The sequence below is a fragment of the Oreochromis niloticus genome, linkage group LG4 (genome assembly GCF_001858045.2).
Source record: "Oreochromis niloticus isolate F11D_XX linkage group LG4, O_niloticus_UMD_NMBU, whole genome shotgun sequence".
In the NCBI taxonomy this organism is placed as follows: Eukaryota; Metazoa; Chordata; class Actinopteri; order Cichliformes; family Cichlidae; genus Oreochromis; species Oreochromis niloticus.
The window spans coordinates 22,014,840-22,037,394 of record NC_031969.2 but is presented as its reverse complement, the minus strand read 5'-3'; the positions used below and the strand labels follow the sequence as shown (position 1 = coordinate 22,037,394).

The window sequence follows — 22,555 nt, the reverse complement described above, 5'->3', positions numbered from 1 at the left end:
CCACAACTGATTATTTTTTGTCTTTCTTATAATTTTTATAAAATAAAAAAATTAACATAAAAAATAAATACCAGTCAAAATGTGCACCATACTTTCTCCAGAAGGGGGCACTCCTCACTTGTGTTTTTCTACACCGCACTCCACATAACAGGTGTCTTCATTTAGAGTGCCGTTAGTGAAGTGTGTACTTGTTGAAAGAAAATCAAAATCTCATGTTGCTAATATGTGGGTGATGTTTAGACAAGGAAGAAAATATAGTATTTACAATCTGACACTAAGCAGCAATTAGACACTAATTAGCATGTACAATGCAGCTAACACAAATTATCCTATGAGGAAAAACAACACCTATGGTGTAACAGTTACAGTGCGACTTCCCTAAAGCCTCATGTAAAAGTAGACATACTTGAGGCAGATTTACATGGTGTATAATGGCTTTAATCGGAGGAATATGGCTTAAATGGACCATACTGAGGCTCTATCATTTATTACTGATTACTGGTGCGCATGGAGATAAACTGGCAGGATGATCCCATTACTTTAACCAGCTGTTCATGCTTAGTCATATATGTTTATAGGTTAAGGTATATACTAGGTCCTATTGTGCATAACTCTATCAAGCTTATCATTGTAAACACTGGAGCGATATGAATAGACAAACTTACATATTTTAAAATACATGGCATTTGTGGCTACGTGAACGAATTTGCCTCAAATATTTAGTAATGGTAGAGATTTAGGGGGCGGGCTGTAAATCTGCATTTTGACAAGATGGTGCTGCGTTCTAATACCGTGGGAAATAATGATTTTAACCGTTTAGTATAACAAAAACACGTCGTGCAACGTAGTAGAAATTTCGTTATGCGACTTTCATTGCCATGATAACGTAGGCTACCTTGACAGTCTTTAATAATTGGTTTGGGTTTTTTTTACGACTTTTAAATTTTATACTTTTGGGGGATAAAAGCCCTCCCTTCATATTTTCTCATTCTTGTTTACCCCTAATCTATACGTTCGAATGTATTCGATTTTCCTTGTAAACAAAAGCTGTAAAATGTCATAGTATACTCCTTTTGTTTAAATCTTCGCATCGCACACAGTGTTTAAGAGATTGCGAAAAAAATAAAATAAAATAAAGGAAGCCCAACAAAAAACAGAACTTCCGAGTAGACCGTAAAGGCAGCATCGGACTGTCAGCTGTGGAGAGAGAAGGTGTGTTTAGTTAGTGGGTTTCGGGAGCGCAGAGTCACTCGGTCTCTTATCTCGCCTGTTGTTAGATCGCACTCGTGCATTTACCTGTCTCTCCCCTGTTTTTTTTTTTCTTCCCCTTTCTCTCCGCGGATACACGTTTAAAGTAAAAACAAAAAAAACAACGTTTATGGTCCTGGCTGAAGATTTCACCATGTCTCGCACAGACGAGGTTCACCGTTTGACGGAAAATGTCTACAAGGTAAGGTTCAACTAATTAATAAAGTTTGGAGGTATATACGAACATGTAATTTTAGCCGCAAAGTACGCACTGCAGCGGCGAAATGAAATTGATCTTTGTATAGTTTTGGTCAAGATGCATTCAAAGCCCATTTTTTTAAATCATCGATGATCTCTTTAGGGAGAGGCGCCGAAGCTCAGCAGGTTACTATTATTATTATTTTTTATTTTTCACTTGATCAAAATAATGTATTTTCCGCCTCCCTATAATTTTGCGTTCCACCACAACTTACGGCAACACTTTTCCATCAAAACTGCAAAATCAAAGTCACTCACTCTTGCTATTCCTGCTCCTTGGCCTGTTGTATGAGTAGCCTACACCTATAGTGGTCTGCTTGAATGTAGTATGAGCTGTTCCTTGGTTAACTAGTGGTTATCGAGCACAGCCTGCTGAAACATTAACATACTGCATTCCAGAAGTCAGTGCTTGAGTGGCACAAAAGCCTAAGCATCCTGTTGCAACAAGTAAATATTTGCCTCTTCAAACCTGTTCTTCTTAAAACCCCATGTGAACTGCGTTTGATTGCTAAGCCTCAATTCTGGGAAGACACATTCTAGGTAAAAAATGAATGGAAGGGACTGCACCATCTAAACCCACCTTTTATTTTTAGCTTTTTTCATGTCTCAGTATTTTTAATGCAAAACTTGTCTTCAAATTCTTTTTGTAGAAACAGCAATGGGTTGGATTTACGGCTGTATACTAAAGAAGAGCACCTAATGACAGAATAATAAGGAGATTTGCCATTTATCATCTACCAGTGCTTTCCCCTGTTGGTGTATACATGGCTGGAATGCTCATTTGATTATAAAAGTGGTTGATGAATAACTTAAAAGAGCTAATGCTCTAATCATGCACTTGTTTTCGTGCTGATTGCTTTATAATTTATTAAACCTCACTGCAGGCTTTGTTTAACAACCTTTGCCATGGTTTAGAGTTGCAGCCAGTAATGGAATGTCAACATAATCTCACCGTATGATGGCTTGCTCCTGTGTCTGCTCTGTAATATTCTTCGGTTTCCCTAATGACTTAGGCCTGCTTGAGGTGGTCTCTATCTTATATCTGTATATATCTAGGTATTGATACATGTAATAACCTAAATATACTCTATTGCTAGCTGTTTCCATGCAAAGCATAAGCCAGCAGAAGTTCTGTGAAACCCATGAATGAGTCAAGACGAGCTGTTCTGATACCTATAGGGAATTGAGGTATCAGAAATGAGCAGACATTTAGTGGTTCTTAGAGCCATAAATTGAAGTAAATGTTCCCAGCACTGGTTCCAATTTTGCCTGAATGCCCTTTATCATATGGGGTTTATCCAAGTGCTTATTTCCTGCAAATGTTGGTAAATCAGTCCCTCCATAAAAGGGGGCAGAAAGAAACACTCCAGATTCCTCAAATCTTTGGGGAGAACAGACCCCTCTGCAGATTTTGGTGCTCATTCAAGTAAAAGCCCAGCAGTGAGTCTCTGTCTCTGGGGTGAAGGCACCCTGTCAAAGCCCTGACAGCCCAACACTGATGGGCAGTAGAGTGGAGAAACAGAGTCCCATTTCCAACACTGGGGAACTGACCCAGTGGCAAAAGCCAGGAGGTCAGAGAGTGAGTGTTATCTATAGTCACTGCTTCTTTGGCACTTTGTCATGCTTTTTTTCACCAAACCTTGCAGCATAAAAGCAAGTTTCGTACTGTTCTTTAATATTTCAAGAGTTCAGTGTGACCCATATCTCAGTGAGGGGAGAAACATGAGTCTTTTACTGTATACTGCGTGTTGTTAATGCAGTAGAGCTACAATGATGAACTGAGTTGTCTGTCAGAAATTATTCCACAAGTATCTCTGTTATTGTTATTGTCTTTATTCTGATCATTCTTGAAACACAACTCTAGATATTGTCTGCCTCTCTAAAAGATGATTAAAACTAGCTTTGGGTATATGTTAACAGACACTTTTCCATGTTTTTAAGACATTATTATTTGATTCCCTCCTATGAACTTTAATTTTCACAAAGAAATGCAGTTTCAATTTTTTATGGTAGTTTAATTTTTGAGAGAGACAGAATATCATCCAAAAATACAGGAAAATAGCAAGTATTTGATCCCGTGCAACCCACCAAGAATTATATCTCCTAATATACAGATTAGCTATGTGCTATTTTATGTGGTACACAGATAACAATTACTCTATAAATGATCTGAACTTTTTATGAGTCAGTTCCTTCTAGTCCAACATCTCTGCCAACATGGGCAAGAGCAAAGAGCTCTCAAAGGATATCAAGAACAAGATTGTAAAGACCATCAACAAGAAGTTTGGAGAGAAGGTGACAAGTTTTGCTGTGATTATTTGGAAATGTAAGGAATATAAAATGACCGTCGATCGCCCTCGGTCAGAAGATCTTGCCTCACAAGGTTAGGAGGATCTTGAGAAAGCAGGCGGACACAGGAGGCAGTTGGGACCATAATCACCAAGAACACCACTGGAAATACACTACGCCTAGTGGACTAATATCTTGCAGCACCCATAAGGTCTCCCAGCTCAAGAAGGCACATGTTTAGGAACATTTTAAGTTTCAAGTGAACATTTGAATGATTCAGAGAAGGCTTGGAAGAAAGTGCTGTGTATGACCCAGAGAATACCAACTTCAAAGAGGTGGAAACATTAGGCTTTGGGGCTGTTGCTTTGTGGCTGGGTCTTCCAGAATGACAACAATCGAAACATACTGCCAAGGCAACAAAGGAGTGGCTTGCTTAGAAGCACATCATAATCATGGACTGGCCTAGCAAGTTTCCAGACCCCAGTCCTCCTCAGTAGAAAATCTTTGAAGAACCTTAAAGGATTTAGAGAGTTTCTATAAGGAGGAGTGGCCAAAATCCATCCTGAAACGTGTGAAAACCCAGTGACCACCAAGTACTATGCCATATGTTGCTTGGAGATCAAATGCTTATTTCACTCAATGACAGAGAAGTCAGGTTATAGCATTTATTTAATTTAATGTGTTTTTTCTAGACTTTTGTTTGGCATTCTGTCTCTCCCCATTTAAAGGAAACTGCTATGAAAATTGGAGACTTATCATTTCTTGAAAGTGAGAAAACTTCCTAATTCAGCAGGGGATCAAATAATTATTCCCTCGACTGTATATGTGGCACAATCATTGTTTAATCAAGACAAAAAATTGAGCTGGATCATTAATAAAAATTTTATAAACCATAGTTTACACTCAAAATAATGCAGTAATCAGCATGTTTCATCACTTAAATCTACTGTTATGAGTTAAGATGCAAAATTACACATTGTCTGAGGCTGAAATGCAGACTGTCATCTTTAATTTCAGGGGATTTTCAGCCAAACTGATGAAACAGTACAAGTCATGGCTTCTGTTACAGGATTAGATTAAAATGATAGAAAATGGATGCCTGAGAGTGCACAGAAGTAAACGGAAACTTACTCGACCGTATGATTACTGGCTTGGAAAGAAATACATAATGATTGAATATTTCTTTGTGTTTTGCTGAGTAAGAGTCAAACTTGGAATCTCAAGTTGTTGTTTTTCATGTTAGACTTTTTTTGTGCTAATTGCCTGTGGTGATTGAACATGAATAGTCTCTTGCACCTCCAAGTGATAAACAGTACAGAAGTCTTCTTTGCTGAGAAAAATAATTGCTTTAACTTCCAAAACCTTGTAACCCTGCTTATCTCTCTGGTCTGTACATATCAGACAGCAGACGATAGTTGTGTTTGTCTGATTTGCAAGCAAACAACTCCTGAGGAAGAGAAAATGTTAAAAAAAAAATATGCAGAGACTGTAAAGTCATTGCAGTCAGCAGCTGGGCAGATACCGAGTAATCACTAGGGAGGTGAGGGGGGTAACTGCGCTGCTGTGAGTCATGTTAGCCCAGCTGAGAGTGTGTGTTTAACAGGGCTGGAACTGTAGGCACGGTGAGAGCAAGAGTGGGGATTCTGCATCTCACTCTGAGTATTGTTCCTTCGGCAAAGGGCAGAGACACTCCTTACTTTCCAGAGATGACTTTATCTTAATCAACAAGGGAGTCAACTCTCTAAACCCAGCAATCCCTGCATGATCCTCCATGACTCACTTCAATTCTCCTCCCTCACGTAGACGGGCAGTTCCAGACGAGGTGACTGGTATATAGTCATTCCTGTGCTGACACAGTGAGACAGATACTTAAGACTGACACTCAGCGCTTGCATGTTTGAGAACGTCTGTGTCTGCACCGCTGTCGTCTCCACCAGCTGGTCATGCCACCGGCTGCCTGTGAAAGGTGGTGGCCTAGATCAAGCCTCTTAGCATGCCGCTGGATGAAGTCTGAGACTGACCTGGCTCGGGAGGAGGGGAGGACAAGATGAAGTGAATAAACAGATTAGAGCAGGCCTGAATGCAGCTTCGAAAGAACAGAGCTGTGTGCTAAGCCAGTCAATAGTGCAACCTCTTAATTGCTAACATTATACGCTGCTCTCCTGAAGAATAAATAACGTGGACGTTTACATCAAAGCTAAACGCCCCGTGGAAGAATGTAACTTTTTCTTGTATTTCTTCACCCTTTGTCACAGAAAGTATTGCGTGTTCTGCCCCTGATACAATGCAGTGCAGGTTTTGAACACACCCTGACAGGTAAGGAAATAAAAGGGTGTGGCTCATCTCCACTAGCCCTCAGGACAGCGCCCGTTTTCCCATGGAACACCACTCCCTAAATGTCAACACAGCCTGGAAGCCGGTAGATGCCATTTTCTCAAATGGCTGTTATGAATGTGGCAAAATAGTCGTTTGACGTTAAGTGGATCAAGCGCGTTCTGCAGTACGCTCGTGTTATTTGATCTTCATTTTGTGGTTGCCTGATAGTGGCTGCAGTATGTCTGATTAAAGAAAAAACCCTCATCTGAAATGCAGTTTCTCTGCCTAAAAGACATCTTGTTATGTAATAGGTTTCTCTCTCAGTTGCAATATTGTCGTGACATTCACTACACTCAAATGAATGTTACTCTGGTGATGATAAGAGAACTACAGTTTCACCACAATCTCATGTGGGAGATCTGAACAGGTGGTCTCTTAGCAACAACGTGCCATTATTCTTATGTGTTTCTGTCATATCATTGTGCTAAAAGACTTGCAGTTGGTGAAGGGCTAGAGAAGGCGTGTGAGAGGGAGGAATAGCGATAGAAGGATAGTATTTTTTTTTTTCAAATATGGACGTGTTTATTTCAGAAAGGGAATAAAAGGAGATGTAGACCTAATGAAATGCTTACTAAAAGCCCCAGAAAGGATCTAGTGTAAACCAACCTTTTTGATGTATATACAGTGCTGTGTGTCGTTTGTGTGGTCTTACAATAAGAAGTTGTCTGGAGCCGCATAAGTGAAGATGCCATCTATTGCTTTATTTGCCTTTTTCCTTGCTGTACGTCAAATAAGGCACCACTTGTCTTATAAAATGCAATTTAAAGGAGTTTAAAATGACTTGTGCTTCTGAACATCTGCCCCCAGAATATAGTGTTTCAACAAGTTTATTCCTGCGGTGCCTAGGGCCTTGAAAAGATTGCATTATGCACTGCAGGAGATATCATAACATTCATTGCCTTTGGAACAGCAGATTTGTTCCCTGTGCCTTTGACTGCGATGCTGAGAGAGGACTATTGCTCCACACACCCACCTTCTCTGCACGTCTGGGGGCGGATGGTTTAGAGACATTCTCTTTTCTTTTACTCATCATTGCTTTTTTTTTTTCCAAGGGCATAGACTGGAGATGCTGAGTGCTAAATCCAAAGCTACACTCCAGTGACTCAAACGTGCTTCATGACAATCACTGATCGTTAAGGTTGATTTGAAGTCACCCTGTTAGCATGGCTACTCTCCCAAAAGTAGAGGATAGAAAGAAAATTTAAAAGCATATGGAAGTATTTTTTTATTTTAGAAAAATAAAGCATTAAAGTGTTGCCAGTGAAGAAGAAGAAGAAGAGATGGAGAGAAGGAAAAATAGATGGAGACATTCCACATCCTTGTTGAAATAGTCCCTAATTACTGTGGAGGGTGAAGCTGTAATTACACAGACAGAAAGAGACACGGACACAGAGACAGAAAATTTCAGTTCGTACTGTGTCAATGGACACGATGGTCTTGCATTGATGGGCCATGAACTAGAGTTAACATGCCTGTGGCCGCTCTTACTCTATGCATCTGTGGCAAATGCTGCTACTTTCAGTAGGATTGGCTACACTACACCCACAAGGCCAGCTCAACAGGCAGCCACAGTGTTCTTCTGAGCCCCAAGCCAGTTGTACTTATGGGCAGAAAGTCAGTAATGCTGCATGGATACCCAGATGGTTTGAATGTTCCTTTAGGTGAGAACATTTCCACGCAGCCAAATTTTGCCATTTGGATATAAAATGACTAATGTAGCAGATTTGCTGCTATGCCACTGTAAGCTTTTTTTTTATTTTTGTAGAATTCAAAAGACCTTTATCTATATCTATATACATCTATATCTCAGACTGTACATTTATCTCAAGCTCGCTCCCATGAATCAGCATTAAAAACAAAACAAAACCAAAAAGAAAATCTGTGGCAAAACGATGCCACCCACATGTTGCATTCAAATTAATCAAGCACTTAGTTGACTGACACCGTGGGAAGCTTAAACGGGAAATTTGCAGTTTCAGTTTATGTTTAGGTGTTTTCTGTCTGTTTTGGAATGTGGAGAAACTGGAGTATTACAGGTAGTTCTGTAGCAGTAGGACGCTTGCACAATACAACTCATATTTTTCATTGTATTTATTTGTTTCTTTATTTTTATAGAAACGTCTGCAAGCTTTCAAACTGATGTGCAAAAATGCTAATTTCCTATACATCCAGCCATTGACGTAGCTTGAAATAGAATGAAAGATTTTCCCAGATTCACCATTTATTATTTTTCAATTTGAAAGCTAAAATCATATTTTAAGGGATTTGTTGGAAATGCATCCCTTTCCTCCAGAAAATGGAAAGGATCTTTTGCTGGTAAAAGAAATAAAGCTAGCAAACAAGTCTGGGTCTCGGTTGCTGTGGTAACCACTGTCTGCACTGAGTTAGTTGAATGGATGATGCTGAGGTGGATGAGGGGGTCACACTAGCTGCAGATGACAGCGAAGCAAACAAACACAGTAAATAGTTGGTCTCTGGTGTGTATGTTATTTGTCCGGTGGAGACAGAAGGGGACATCTCAGTTTAAAGGTGAGGAAAAGATAAAGTAATTGTTTGTAGATGACTTGGTTTTCCCTACTCAATCTGAGACCCCTTAGAGACAATTATGGACCCCAAAAGAGTCTTAAAAAAACTCATGTCTGCTCAAGTTACACTGAAATTTGCCAAAATGCCTTTTCGTGACTAATATCTACAGTAGGAGGCATCTCCAACCTGACAAACCCTTTTATTTCTGTGTAGCATGCAAGGCATTATCACTGAATTGTTGCAAACCCTGACTGAGTTCACAAATACAGCACACAGGAACTGCTGATATTTACCCTCTGCACTGCAAGTTAATAAGAGTATAGTACAAATCATAAATTCCCCTTTTTATTCCCATCTTACCAGGAGCATGTTTACATGACAGAGGATGGAAAGCAGGCTACTGTTGGCAAGAGGCGATGTATGATTTATAGGCTTGGATATGAATCCTTTTTGCAACTGTTTATTTTCAGTGTTTACATAGTTCCTGACATGAGTCTTTTTGGACTAATGACCATGACTGTAGATCTGCATGAACCCTTTCCACTCTTTAGCTTCACGATAAAAATAAAATTCAAAAAATTGGATGACATTTAATACAAGTGTCTAAACCTGCCCTGAGTCGTTTCACTACATTTCAAAATTTTAGAAAAGGTAAACTGCTTGCGTGGCATAGAAACATCATTATCTGTGAAATAAAAGCCAGTGCTGAAACTGTCAGGAGTTGTTGCAACCAAAGCACATTGTTATAGGAAGAACGTCTCTGTTCTATTTTATATCGATGCCTGTGTTTGACATGAGTAATGCACAACACTTGGGTGTGCACACTTCCATAACAAAGGAATGGAGGAGCTGTTTTTGAAGTCTACAAACTTTTCTTTCTGCTTATAATGTTAAAGTTTTCTCCCTTCAAGAGAACTTGGAAAGGACACACGCATTCATGTGGTATTCTGAGATTTGATTTTTACCTTGGCTTCCACTGAAAGCACATGATGTGCCTACTGCAGCATTAGTAAGGCTTTAAGTATGCGAAACTGCGAACTGCCCAATGGCATCCGCTCAAAGCATATACCACTGACATAAGCGCATGCTTTGAATTGTTGTTAGCAGTTTACTGTGTTTCAGGTTTATAGTAGCTCTTCAGTTAGTCTTTAGAGTCCTTGTACTTCACAGTCTCTTGATAATTGCTGGGAATGGCACTGTACTGTAGGGCTTTGATGTTAATCTATAAGTCTTAACTTCTTTTTAAATCAAATGATATAACCGCCCATCCTCTCTGAGTATATGAAAGAAGTCAAAACAGTCAGTTATCTCATTTTAAGTGTGATGTAAGTAAATGGAATTTACTTTCTTCTAGTGAAATATGATAAAGTTTGGAATGCATTCTATTAGAAGTGTGTCGTATTTTCATATGGCAACTACCTCATTAGTTCTAACACCAAGGAAATTATTTCTGATAAGCTGTGACCAGCCTTAGCACCAAATTGACTGGCTTAGGAGAAAAACCCAGGATGGCATAGCGTAAACAACCAGAATACCCTCTGACAGGTACCCAGATATATTCAAATCCAGCACCACTGCTACAATAACAGATGAAAAAAATGTTATTTTAGATAACTTAATTGTCTAAAGATTTCATTTTACCCTGATTGTACCTTGATTCATGTGGATGATGTGACGATGAAAGGAAACCTATATGAAAACATCAGAAAGAAAAATCTCTGTTAAACAGTCTGAGTTTCGTGACCACGTAGAGACATTATTTGGCCAGCAAGGGGTTTTCCCTCAAGAAATGATTTAGTCAAGGTCCTGTCTGAGGTGTACACTCTTGATCCCATGTTAATAATTATTCAGTGCACTCAGCTAGTTTGGAGATTACACTAGAGCTAAAATATTTGGTCCTAGTACACTAATTAGTTCAGGTAATAGTTGCCCTCCAGCTGATTGAGACTCAATCTTTGCTTATGCACCCTCATTATTAAGAAAGAGAAAGGCAAAACAGCATTTTTGCCACTAATCAGTCCACACAGTATCCACTTTCTTAACATTCTTCCCTAATAACATCAGCAGGTCTGGCAGCTTCTGTCGGCTCTCATCATGTGATAGGTCCTTACAGTCCTCACAAATGCAGTAAATGGCAGATTCAGCGTTCATGTGATCTGGGCATTTATGTATTTATTTAATTTTTTTTAGGCCTGTGACAAGTTGCTATGTTGAAGAGGCAGTGAGAAGGAATGAGAGAGGGGAGGGTGAGAGGGAACAGATGATGGCTTCCTGGCTTCTGATTGCGCGTGATTCCCCCTGGTTCTAATCAGCTGGTGTTAGTTTCAAATTGCCCCCTTTGCATGTCATTACAATGTTTGTGTGCGTAGGTGTGTGTGTGACAGAGGAGAACAGAGTGAGCAGAGATGAATGAATGTCCCATAATTTGAATCTGCCATCTAGATGCATCGACCTTGTTTCGGTTGTTACTGCTATGGTGAGGGGAAACATTGATTTGTTTAGTGCGCAGAAAGAAATCATTTTTTACGTCGCCTAATAAAGTTTTCCTCTAATCCTCCTTTATACATGTACTCATGCACGCCACAGTTCTCTGTGTTCTCCCTGTCTCACCTCTGCAGCACAGCTGGGTGTCAAAGAGATCTGATTCATTTTGCAGGAGACATTAGTCTGCCCTCCTTTGATTGTCTCCCTTAATTTTTTGCTCCGAGTGCTGATAATGAATTCAATCAGTCTTCGTGTAGGCAGTGACGAAATGAGCAGACTCTTCCTCTCAGAAGAGGAGAAAATTACTCCAGCCTTGACTTATTTCTTATTTTACGAATTCTTTAATTGAAAGATGATACAACGAGTTTGAAAAGAGGGGGACACAGTACCTGATTATATACCTTTTCTTCGTAATTCATAGAATATTTCATCCTCACAGTTTTCTATTCAGCCATCTACTTGATAGCTCTCTCTCTCTCCCTCCCTGCCTCGCTGTCGCACAACCTTAAGTGTCTCCTGGCCCCATTTCCCAATTAGCTGTCACAATTAGGGTAACAATGTAGCACAAGAGAACTGGGATGACAAATTTAGCAACAATGGGAAGAGATGAAGAAAGAAACTACCTCACTTTTTTTCCCTTCTTCACTTCCCTTAACTACATGTCATTTAAGTTCTATTGTAATCCATGTCTCTTATATATTAGTTATATCAGTAGCTAATCACATAATACTGTAAATTGGCTCCATAGCTGTGTCTGTTTATAGAGTGGCAGTGGGTCAGTGAGTGTTTGTACTTGTGTGTGTGTGTTCGGAATGTGGAAGAAAAGGCAGCTAGGCTTGTGTCACATACCTTTGGCCTCTTCAGTGGGAGAATGTTCTGTAATGATGCTGTACTGGGCCTAGCTTTTTTTATGTAATCCTCCCACCAGTTTTAAACACCACCACTCTTTATTATAACCACTTGTATCAATGTAGGTGTGTGCACGAGTACACACACATGCATTTGTGAATTTGTGATACACACGTTCGTGTAACCTCTTCAATGAGATGCACTGAATAATTTAGGAATAAATATTTTCTTAGCAAGGTCCTGAGGGTTGTCTTTTATCTTCCCAGAGGTAGAACAAGCAGGGATACAATTTGTATTGAGGTGCTATGTGAACTTGAGATGGGGTTCTCAACCAATTATATTCGTATCCTTCGAGTGTGTTAGACTAACAGAGCCGGGGGGAGAATATTACAATAGTTTATAATATGCATTTTGCTATTGTTTCATCATAACTTTGGAATAAGTTTATTTAAAACAATTATTTTTATGAAAAAATAAAATAAGTAAGCAGACTGAAGAGTAAGCAGACCATTGAAGAGTCTGTAGGATGTTGTTGCCTTGTGTGTGTTTGTATCTGTATAAGAACAAAGTTCCTCACTGTATTGTTGTTCCACGGTGCACTGTAGACTTGCCATGAGTCCATTTTACTTGACAGCTAGACCCAGTCAACAGAAGAGGAGGAGGACTCAAAAAGGCTGTGACTTCTGATTTTAGCCAAACAATACATATAGGATCCTGAACAACTCTTCCTTGTCCTTTTGCTCACTGGTAGTGTTGCTCTGACCACAGCAAATGCTTAAATGCGTCATATGTTGTGCCGAGATTTGTGGGTTTCTGAAATAAACCTCTAGGAGTGGGGATATAGCTTCATATTTCCAGAAAATTTGGAAGAAAAATATTTAATCTATTGAGTAATGTAACCTCAGTTGTGTAAAAGGGTGTTTTCCAATGAGCTACTGTCATTGATGTCAGACTACCTAATTTGAAGTGTGAATTTTCTTAAACAAGGTGCCAGCTGCAGCGGGTTTATAGTGCAGTAGTAGTGATAAGGCAATATATTCGATGACACAGTCAAGTCAAACGTAAACACAAAAGTAGCAAGGAATTTATATCCACCGCCTGCTTTCCCTGGTATATGGAGCACAACTAGCGAGCGTTCCAGCGGTACTCAGTGGAGTATTTGTTTACGTGTGAGTCGCTTATCTCTAGCTAGTTTCTTCTCCTTTTGTAGCCTGGTTGCCTGGAACAGTGTTTTTGTCTCAAGTGGTGAAACGAGTTTGTTATTTTCAGTTTTAGCAGGAACATTTTTCTTGCATGTTTTGCAAAGTACTTTGTTCTTTTGGAGGTTATTAAAATAGCTGCCTGTTTAGATACTAAATCATCACCTGAGATGGACTCTCAGACATGCCCGAGTGTGCTAGAACGTAAAGGCAAATTTATTACTGCCATTAGCAAGGACAGTATGAAATGGCACATCCCTGTAAAGCAAAATACTGAAACAACAGCAAAGACTAAATTACTATTAATGTGATTTGTTTCTTTGAAATATAATTAACAGTACAAGCAATTTTTAAGCATTGGTAGTAAACATTTGCTGGTTTCCTTCAGAGCTTGAAAAAGGAAGGCAATTGGACTTGTTTAGCTTTGTGATGACATTTCTTCACAAAAGAAACTTCTTCAGTTCTAAAAAAAATGGTTGAGAATCTCAGGTATTTAACTTCTAGTGGGTGTTGGCCCCTTTGGAGGTGTTTGCTTTTTAAAGCACTCATGACTACCATGACCTGGATGATTGTAAACCTACACAGATATTTAACTACCCCCCCCCCCTTTTTTTCTTCTTAACTAATCCAGTATATCAGTTGACTATATTGTGGGCCCGTACTGTTTTTTTTTCCAGTTGTATCTATATCCACTTTATAATATAATGCAGAAAAAGATGTTTGGGTAGTTGAGGAATGGTGTCATCACATGATTTGTCCTGCAAACCAGCTTGTGACTTCATTGATTACAGTGGTCTAGCAATGTCTTTAAAACATGCACATCACAGCTCTGGAATCAGTGATGTGAAATTGCTAGTTAATATAATGAATGAACAACAACCTTTTTATTTTTCTCTTTTCTCTTGATCACTTTGAAAATGTAAATCCTGTACAAAAAGGCATCACTTCTTATTTTGGCTGCTCGCTTTAGGGGTCACCACAGCAGATCATTTGCTTCTATCGCACCCCATCCCTAGCATCCTCTTGTATCACACCAATCCACTGCATGTCGTACTACATTACATCCATGAACCTCTCTGGTCGTCCTCTTTTCCTCTTCAACATCCTTTGTCCAGTATATCCGCTATCCTCCCTCTGCACATGTCCTATCCCAGCCTTGCTTTTCTAACTTTTCCAAACTCCTCAGCCTTTGTGGTTTTCCTTTATAGGGCAAAACTTTATCAGGTATTGGTTATAAGAATATTGTTGGCAGACAATTAAAATATTTTGTAGCAATACCTAAAACTATATCCTAGTTATATATCCTAAATCCTAAATCACTCGTATAGATGATTAGATCTAAACCAGTAAATCAGAGTAAATGAGTCATTGATGGTGGCTTGTCTTTTGGCATTTTGACCCTATTGCTTGTAGTTTGCTCCAGTTTTACATTTTTTTTGTAACCAGAGTCATAAAAAGGTGTAGTAATTTAATTACTGATGATAAAGAAAATATCAGCAGTTTATATCTTACTCATTTGGATTTTCACTATAGATGGATTACATACATGGTGCTGCTCAACTTTTGGCACAGTTTAAAAAAGTAATAAGGAAAAAAAACTGAAGGGAAAAGCAAAACTGCTGAAGTCTGAGTGAGGATAAGAGGCCCATGATTTTCAGGATGGGCTGATGGGGTTTTAGCTTGACACTAGTGGCACCTTACCATATTATTTTGCCACTGTGTGGATTCAGGCTAGAAGTAGATTATAAAGTGTTCTCCAGCAGTATTGATGGTCGGTGGAGACTGCTGCTGCTGCAGCAGTGTTGTAGTTGTCTCTCTTTCCCCCTGGCTATTCCTGACTATGTGACTAGGGACCGGCTAATTGGAGGAAGCCCTGGAGAAGCGCAGGAGGAAGGAGTGTAGGAGAAGGGAGGTGGTGAGAAGTGTCAAGAATCATGCATTCTCAGCATTTAAACTGCACCTTGGAGTGTATTGGGATACAGTAATTCCAGAGCAAAACGGTGTAGCTTACTGATCCAACCAAAACAAAAGATATGACTTCTGCGAGTGGTATTATGAAAATGAGAAACCCATTAATAAAATGCTTGAATTTCACTGAACCAGTACTGCAGCACACAGTTCTTGGAAAGGCTGTTAGTACAATTAACCACACTGTAAGCTGGATGTTTTGTCAGGCATTAAAAAGGCTCCAAAAGGCAGCAACCCTACAAACACGGTCGAGAGCTATAGTTCAGTAACTCCTACTCCTAATAAGATAAAACTTTAAGACTTATTACATTTGAATTGGTAAGTTTAAATTTGAATTTGTTAAGACACCAAACCCCCTTTTGCACCATGCTGTAAACATGTTTATTTCTACTGTGAAGTTGGGCATTTTAACATGGCGGTCTATGGGGACCGACTCGCTTTTGGAGCAAGCCTCCAGTAATCATTTGAGGAACTGCAGCTTTTTGGCACGTCGACATTGGCTCCATATTTCAGCCCCAGAGGTTGCCTCTTGGTGTGTACACTGGTGTGTGTTCTGTATATAGCTGTTTACTTTATGGAAAACTGGTTTTGTGCACCTGGAGAAGCTTTGCATATAAAGAGAATGTGAGGTAAAAAGTGGAATAGCGAATAAATAAAGCAATATGCAAGTCTTTGCTCTTGACTTACAGTCTAACGATTAGTAAAGGCCCAACCTCCCATCTATTTCTTGTTTTCTTTTTCAGACCATTATGGAGCAGTTCAATCCCTGCTTACGGAACTTTGTTGCCATGGGGAAGAACTATGAGAAGGCCCTTGCCAGTAAGTCCTTTCTTTTTTTCTTTCATGCTCCTGTTTCGCTGCAGATTTAGGCACTTAGCCAAGAAAACACTCTGTTTCTTTCTCTTTCTTTATCACACACACACACACACTCTCCCTCGCTTTATGTATCTAGCTACATATCCTTTTTTGTGCATTTAAAAAAAACAAACAAACAAAAAAACACACGAAATTTATCCTCATGCCAAATAGGCAGACCTAATCATTTGGTGCAGAGCTTCTGGCATTGCTTGTACATGGTTATAGAGGTGTAGTCAGAGCAACACAAAAGACCTCTAATCTAATTCAAAAGCGAGGATAGCTCACTGTCAGCAGTCAGATTTACAAAGGAAAACAAGTGTGTGTGTGGCTGTGTGGCTGTGTGCTTGTGCTTGTGCATTTGTTTGTTGGAATCCCAAACACTTACAGCTATGCCTTTTGAATTCTTCATTTACTCTCTGATATGAGCTGCTTTTAGAAAATCAGGTCAGGACATTGTCCAGAGTTGTCCTTTCTCACATGTAGCACACAGCATTGTTATCTCACTGCTGGAAACTGTACTGTATTTAATTTAGGCAAGGTAAGGTAGGATGTGCAGGGTGCAGGATACAGGATGACCACTTGCTGGCTGTGAATTTGCACAACTGTTACTGTGCAGGCATTATTCCTACATCAGTGCAAAACAGAACATCGGAACAGCACGCAGACTTTGCAGGAGGTAGCAGCTTAGTGACCAGTTCATGTTCAATCTGACTGTGTCCACCATTTGCATTCTCACATAAATCTTTGTTGGGTGTTGTTTAGAAGAGTTTGGAATTGTAGGGCATGTGTGAAAAAATTGTTTTGTAACTAAAAAGACTCATCCAATGTGTTCCTCAACTATAACGAGACCTCCCCCTGCCAGTCCAGCTCATCTGACCATTAATGATGTTCTCTTCCCTAACAAGTCTGTTTCTTTCCCTTGATGCACAATAACTAATCCTGTCCTTGGTTTAGGTAGGAAACAGACTGGTAGGCACTCACAGAGCCATTAAAGACCCACTTTGCAGAATTGGCTAAACCCAAGGGACTAAGCAGCTCTCATTTGAGGGGGCTGGGGATGGGAGTGCACACCATATCCATATGGTGCAATCACTGAAATTATCCCACACCAGAAATGCCAAAAGCCTTCACTGATAGGCCTGCTTGGTCTGGGTATTAGAGTATTACAGGTTTTCCAACACAGCATTCAGTCAGTGAATTTCACAGTGGCTGGTAAGTGTAAAAGCAACAAATACTGCGACTGACCGAGTCTAACTGCCAAGCCAACAGAGCCTGTAATTTTTTATACAAGTCCCCTGACAATATGATGATTTTGACACACTTATAGAAAATCTTTACTGTCTCGATTAAGATGTGTTATCCCTCCTCCTTAGAGTGAAGGATGAGTGAAGGATCAGTAGCTCTCAAATAAACCCCTCCCCTACCATTTGCCTGCCGTGCAATCAGAGATCCAGTAATCCTCTCCGTCTGTCTCTCTGAACCCCTTACCACACATTTCATTAGATAGACCCACCCGTATAGATCCAGCTTATCTAATCAGCCATTCTTCAGTTGCAGAGACACTATCACACGTGCTACAGCAGCAGCAGCATCAGCAAAAAGAAAGTGTCTGTTGCTGGGAGATCTGCAAGAGCTCTCACAACCCCCCCCTACCACACATGTGCAAACTCACATGAGCTGACACTCACACATTCACACTTTCCACATCAAGGCAGGCAGGAGGCCTGTTTGACATAACGAAGAGGACTCAGCTATGATGCTCTGAAGGCTCTGCTCTTATTTCTCTGGTCTTTCCCGTGCAGTAGAGAAAGAAGGAAGCACAGGCCATCTCCTGCCATTGACTCAGCTGTAATTGGGATTAGCATTAGCATATGTCCCTCAGCCTCGGAGCAGAGCTTCGAGGCTTCCAGCCTAGGAGACTTCCCTTATTGCAGGGCAACTGCATCTGTCTGCTAGAAATAGCTTGCCCCTGCCAGGACATTGTTGTAAATGCGCCTCTCACCTGGCAGCTGTCTGAAAGGCGCAGGCCCATCTGTCACCCGGACTGCTGTTGAATTCACCTCAAAAAGCACTGGCCATTATTTGCTGGAGATTGGCAGACTGGTGGAGGACTGCATGGTAGTAAGGCAGAAATCACTGGAAGCTGACTCTGCCCTGTGTGACCTTTGTTAGCCTGGTCAGGTGCGGTTGAAATGATAGTGGCTGAGGTGGATATTGATTTGTGCAGCCAGGATGACTCTTTATTTAGCTGTCGAGCAAATAAAAGCAGAATGACTGCCCATTTGGATTAACTTCACTGATTGTTTTTGTGCATGCATGGAGCAAAAGTCAAACTTTCTGTGTGTGCACGAGTAGCTCCTTATAGGTCACTAGACCCATATCCATGTTCATTCACTGTATGCAATGTGAGAATTTTAGAAACACTGTATGCTTTATGCCTTGCATTAGTGCTAGTGGGGAGCATGTGGAATCATTGTCTATACAGGTGTACAAGTCTTGTCAATCAGCAGCCAACACAGTCACTGTGTCACCCTGCTGTGGGGTGTTCAAACATATTGACATAAAAGATTAAATGGAATGGAAGAAGCAAAAGTCCAGTGGCGATTATCAGCATGTGGTTAACAGCATGACATTACTCTTTCCTTTGTGAAACCACATTGTTTTCTCAGAGCTATGGATTTCTCTTTTTTTTGTATGTATGTGACTTATTGGCCATGGATCAAAAAGAGGCCTGAGATAAATATTCCCCTGTGCATTTTATATATACATTTATTTATATTTATATATAATTAATGCTTAGCTTTTGTTTACTGTATGATATAGCGTGGGAAAAAAATGAAACGCACTTGCAAACTTGTTTAAAAAAGGCTTCTGCAGGGTATGGCACAAAAAATTGACATGGAAAAGCTGTTAAAACATGGACAAAGGAAGTGTTTCCAGGTGCTATAAAATATTGAGTGAGTGGTTTCATAGCAAAATTAATTTATCTGAAGTGACGCAAAAAATGCTCACATACTTTATTCTGACTCAAAGATGTAACATTCATTATTTTTTATATGAAACTAGAAACAGAGCATGAAAAGGAAAAAAAACAGTCTAGCAGCATAAGTGTTGCCTTTTTTATGATTTAGTGTTTGAAATACTTCTAAGAGAAGCTAGAGATCACTGTATAGAAAGCTGTCACCTGTGTTCACAGAAAGCTAAACTGTGCATTGTGAGGTTTTTTTTTTCAGAATGGAAAATGGACTGTTCTGTAACCTTTAAACTAATAACCCCTTTATTTCTTTTTGTACTCAATCCTATTTTCTTCTAGATGTGACATTTGCTGCCAAAGGCTACTTTGATGCTCTGGTCAGAATGGGTGAACTGGCCAGTGAGAGTCAAGGATCCAAAGACTTGGGTAAGTGATGTATATATGATAACCCTACTTTCTTTCTTTCCATCTTTTTGGAGGGTTATTTTGTTTTCCTTCCTTTTTTCTGGTTACATTGGCCTTATAGAGAAGCCGCATTATCTTTCTGTGTATAAAATAATGTGACAGTTAAGTAGCATTTAGGAAGAAAACGTGGGCTGATAGAGAAGGTGCTTTTTAATTAGTCTTTTTAATCTAGTCATTTCACTCATGGAGGAAATGACTCCTTCACTACACGGGCCTCCTTTTCATAGGGAAATGTTCTAGGAAGGAAAAACAAGACAAAACAATGCAGTATCATCAGCCGCACAGTGAGGCGGGGGCTGAACATTGTCATTTTCAACAGCATACAGAGTTAGATGCTTTCATCCAAGCTGAAGAGTACAGTATAAAGTCTTTTTAGATTTTTGGTAGGAGAGTGCCAGTTTGATACTTTTCCTGCATTGCATGCTTTCATTTGGTGGAAGAATGTATCCGTATACCAGACGTGTTGCTCTTTAGATTAAATGCTTATATCGTGTCAATGAGGTGTGTCTGGATGTGAGCATTCTGGTTGCAAACATAGAGGTCAATTGGAAAAGCAACACCTGGTGCTCTCGTAGTGAGTAGTTTCCTAGGTGATCAGTGATTCTCTGTGTGTGTGTGTGTGTGTGCGTGTGTTTGCTGTCCCCAGCCCAGGGGAAATCAGCTCATGTTTGAAGAGATTCCCTTTTGCACTGATTGTGCATTCGGCTGCTTGATCTGCGCAGAAGTAGCTGTTGATTTGATGGGGCCTTTGTTGCTGTGGAGCTGAGATACAGTTTGGGTTTCCTCCAGCCCAGCCAACAGGGACTGACATGAAAGTGCTTTCAGGATGTTTTATTCAGCAAGCGATCCTCTCGCTCTCTCTATCTCTATATCTCACGGCGTTTGTGTGGATTTCTATTGATTCCAAAGTTCACAGCGGTACTTCCATGCTGACCCCGGCCTTGCTTATAGTAGCTGGCTCTTTGAGACCAGACAACCTCGGCTGAAGTTGTCACAAAGGGAGAAGAATATATATGTAGCCTGACTGACAGCTGGTCTAATCTCCTCTTGCACCACCAACCACTTGGACTGTAACAGGAGTGAATTCTGTCTTATTTTTAACAATACACATTATTGAATGTGCTTGAAGTTTCTCTGTGTGCTGGGATTTGATTTAAATCCTATTCATAATGGAAATAAGGCTGCCAAATTTGGAAATTGTACATAGACCATTGTGTGTAGGATATTTCCGTGTGTATGAGGCAACTGAAAACCTATGCCTCAAGGAGGATTTGGAAAGGAACTTGATATTTAAAAGACTAAACTTCTCTGTCTTAATATCTGCCCATTCTTGTCTCTCCATCTAGACACAGCTAAGACTGAGCTTCTCACTCACTAAGTTTGGAAAAAAAAAAAAAGATTGTGATGTAATTAAATATAATGCGTCCTGTTGTTTGTTGTCTGTTTCTTATATCATGTGTGCGTTACACCCAGCGGTTCTCTACATGCTTCTGTGTTTTCCACAGGAAGAATTAGTGTTTTGTTTTCCAACCGGTTGCTTGCAACATTTTAGAGTCCCCGCCCTGAGGTCACGTCCAGTATAATGACCTCAAGTTCAACTGTATGTACAGGGTTAGGCCCCAGAGCCCTGGGTTTCCTGTTTGGCTGGTGGTAGAACACTGAAATATCCACAGACCGGGAGCATCTCAACTACCCATGTAAACCACAGCCTCTGTGTGCTAAAGTTGGGAGCATACAAAATTTCTGCTTCCAGTAAGGAAGTATAGAAGCAGACACAAGTGTAAAATCAGGCTTGTAAGAAATGCAGTGGATGTGAGTGTTTTAATGGATTCTGCCTTAGCGAGCTAGAATCCATTAAAACTGATTGATTTGTTCTGTGGACTAGCTGTGTTTGAGCTGACTGGCTCAATGTCCTTTAAAGGTAATCTGCATCTTTTTTTCCCCGTTTTCTTTTTGTTTGCACATGTTCACACATGCACGTATGAGTTTGAGCTCTTGTTGCACCTCTTTAAAGCCTGTTAAAAGCTCAGTTAGCGATGGGCGCAAACGGTCCCGCCTACACACCTAAGAGTCTGCAGATGCTAACCATCTCCTTCCTCTCTCCTGGCTTTTTATTTTTTCCTGTCATCTTTGACCCCCTCACACACACACTCGCACAGTGAGGGATGAAATTACTTTGTGAAAATGATTGCCTCTGTTGCCTGTTTCCATTATCAAATCGACACACACTGTAGCCTAGCTTGATTCTTTACAACACCTTAACAACAATGCGTGTTCCCACAGGAATCCACCCTGGTGTGTGCGCTGTACTCCATGTGCATTCATGCCTTTTATACTTTACATCGTTTTGTGTGTTTGTACATAAACTATGTGCCATTTCTATGTGTTTATATAGTATGAGAGCTCTTTTAATCCACTTGTGTAGATCTCCGCCTAGAGAGTCTCTCTTTCGCCAGCCCCACTACTCCCACATACTCCCTCCCACATATCCTCCTCTGGTTGGGCTAATCATCGCCTGTCACTTTGCCACCCACACACATGCATGAACATGCACACTAACACACACACACACACACACACACCTGCTCTCCCTCCCTCATTTCTTTTTCTTTTCCTTCATTCGCTGTGTCTTCCATCCTCCTCTTTCTTTATCTCTCTCTCTTCATGTAGGTCTAGAGGGAGTGAGCACTTATAACCTCAGTGAGGCTTGTGGGGCTCTCCAACCCTTTTAGGGAAATGTGGTGTTTGTGGAGCTGGAGGTATTTACGACAGTCCCAACCCACCAGCCCTTCTTCATTGTGTTTATATCCATTTGAAGCTAGAGGCGTGTTATTTACGACTAGGCCTGTAGCTAAGGCAGTTTACAGGTTTAAACTCCTCCGGAAATTTCAAGCATTTTGATTCGTCACTGTAACAAGCCCTCTTTTAAATTTCTCAAGACTGGTTGGTTAGATTTCTGCCAGTCAGTTAAGTTTCCCTGTTTTTCCAGAAAAAGTCTTGCTTCAAAGTCTGGTGTGTTGGCTATTCTTGCACTACTCAGTTGATTTCAGAGTTCCAATTA

The 22,555-nt window shown here is 40.2% G+C and overlaps 1 protein-coding gene across 6 annotated transcripts in view; it reads left to right on the top strand.

Annotated features, from left to right (window-relative positions):
- The first annotated feature begins 1,216 nt into the window (after positions 1–1,216).
- Positions 1,217–22,555, top strand: part of baiap2a (BAR/IMD domain containing adaptor protein 2a) — a 51,564-nt gene continuing 30,225 nt past the window's right edge. For 5 of the 6 annotated variants that reach the window (XM_005454966.4, XM_005454968.4, XM_025906307.1 and 2 more), the window contains exons 1-3: positions 1,217–1,450; positions 15,941–16,016; positions 19,369–19,455. In XM_005454966.4, coding sequence (XP_005455023.1) covers positions 1,379–1,450; positions 15,941–16,016; positions 19,369–19,455 — 235 coding nt within the window. In that variant the 5' untranslated portion in view covers positions 1,217–1,378. The remainder of the gene's footprint in view (positions 1,451–15,940; positions 16,017–19,368; positions 19,456–22,555) is intronic. The other variant, XM_025906308.1, reaches the window with a different exon arrangement.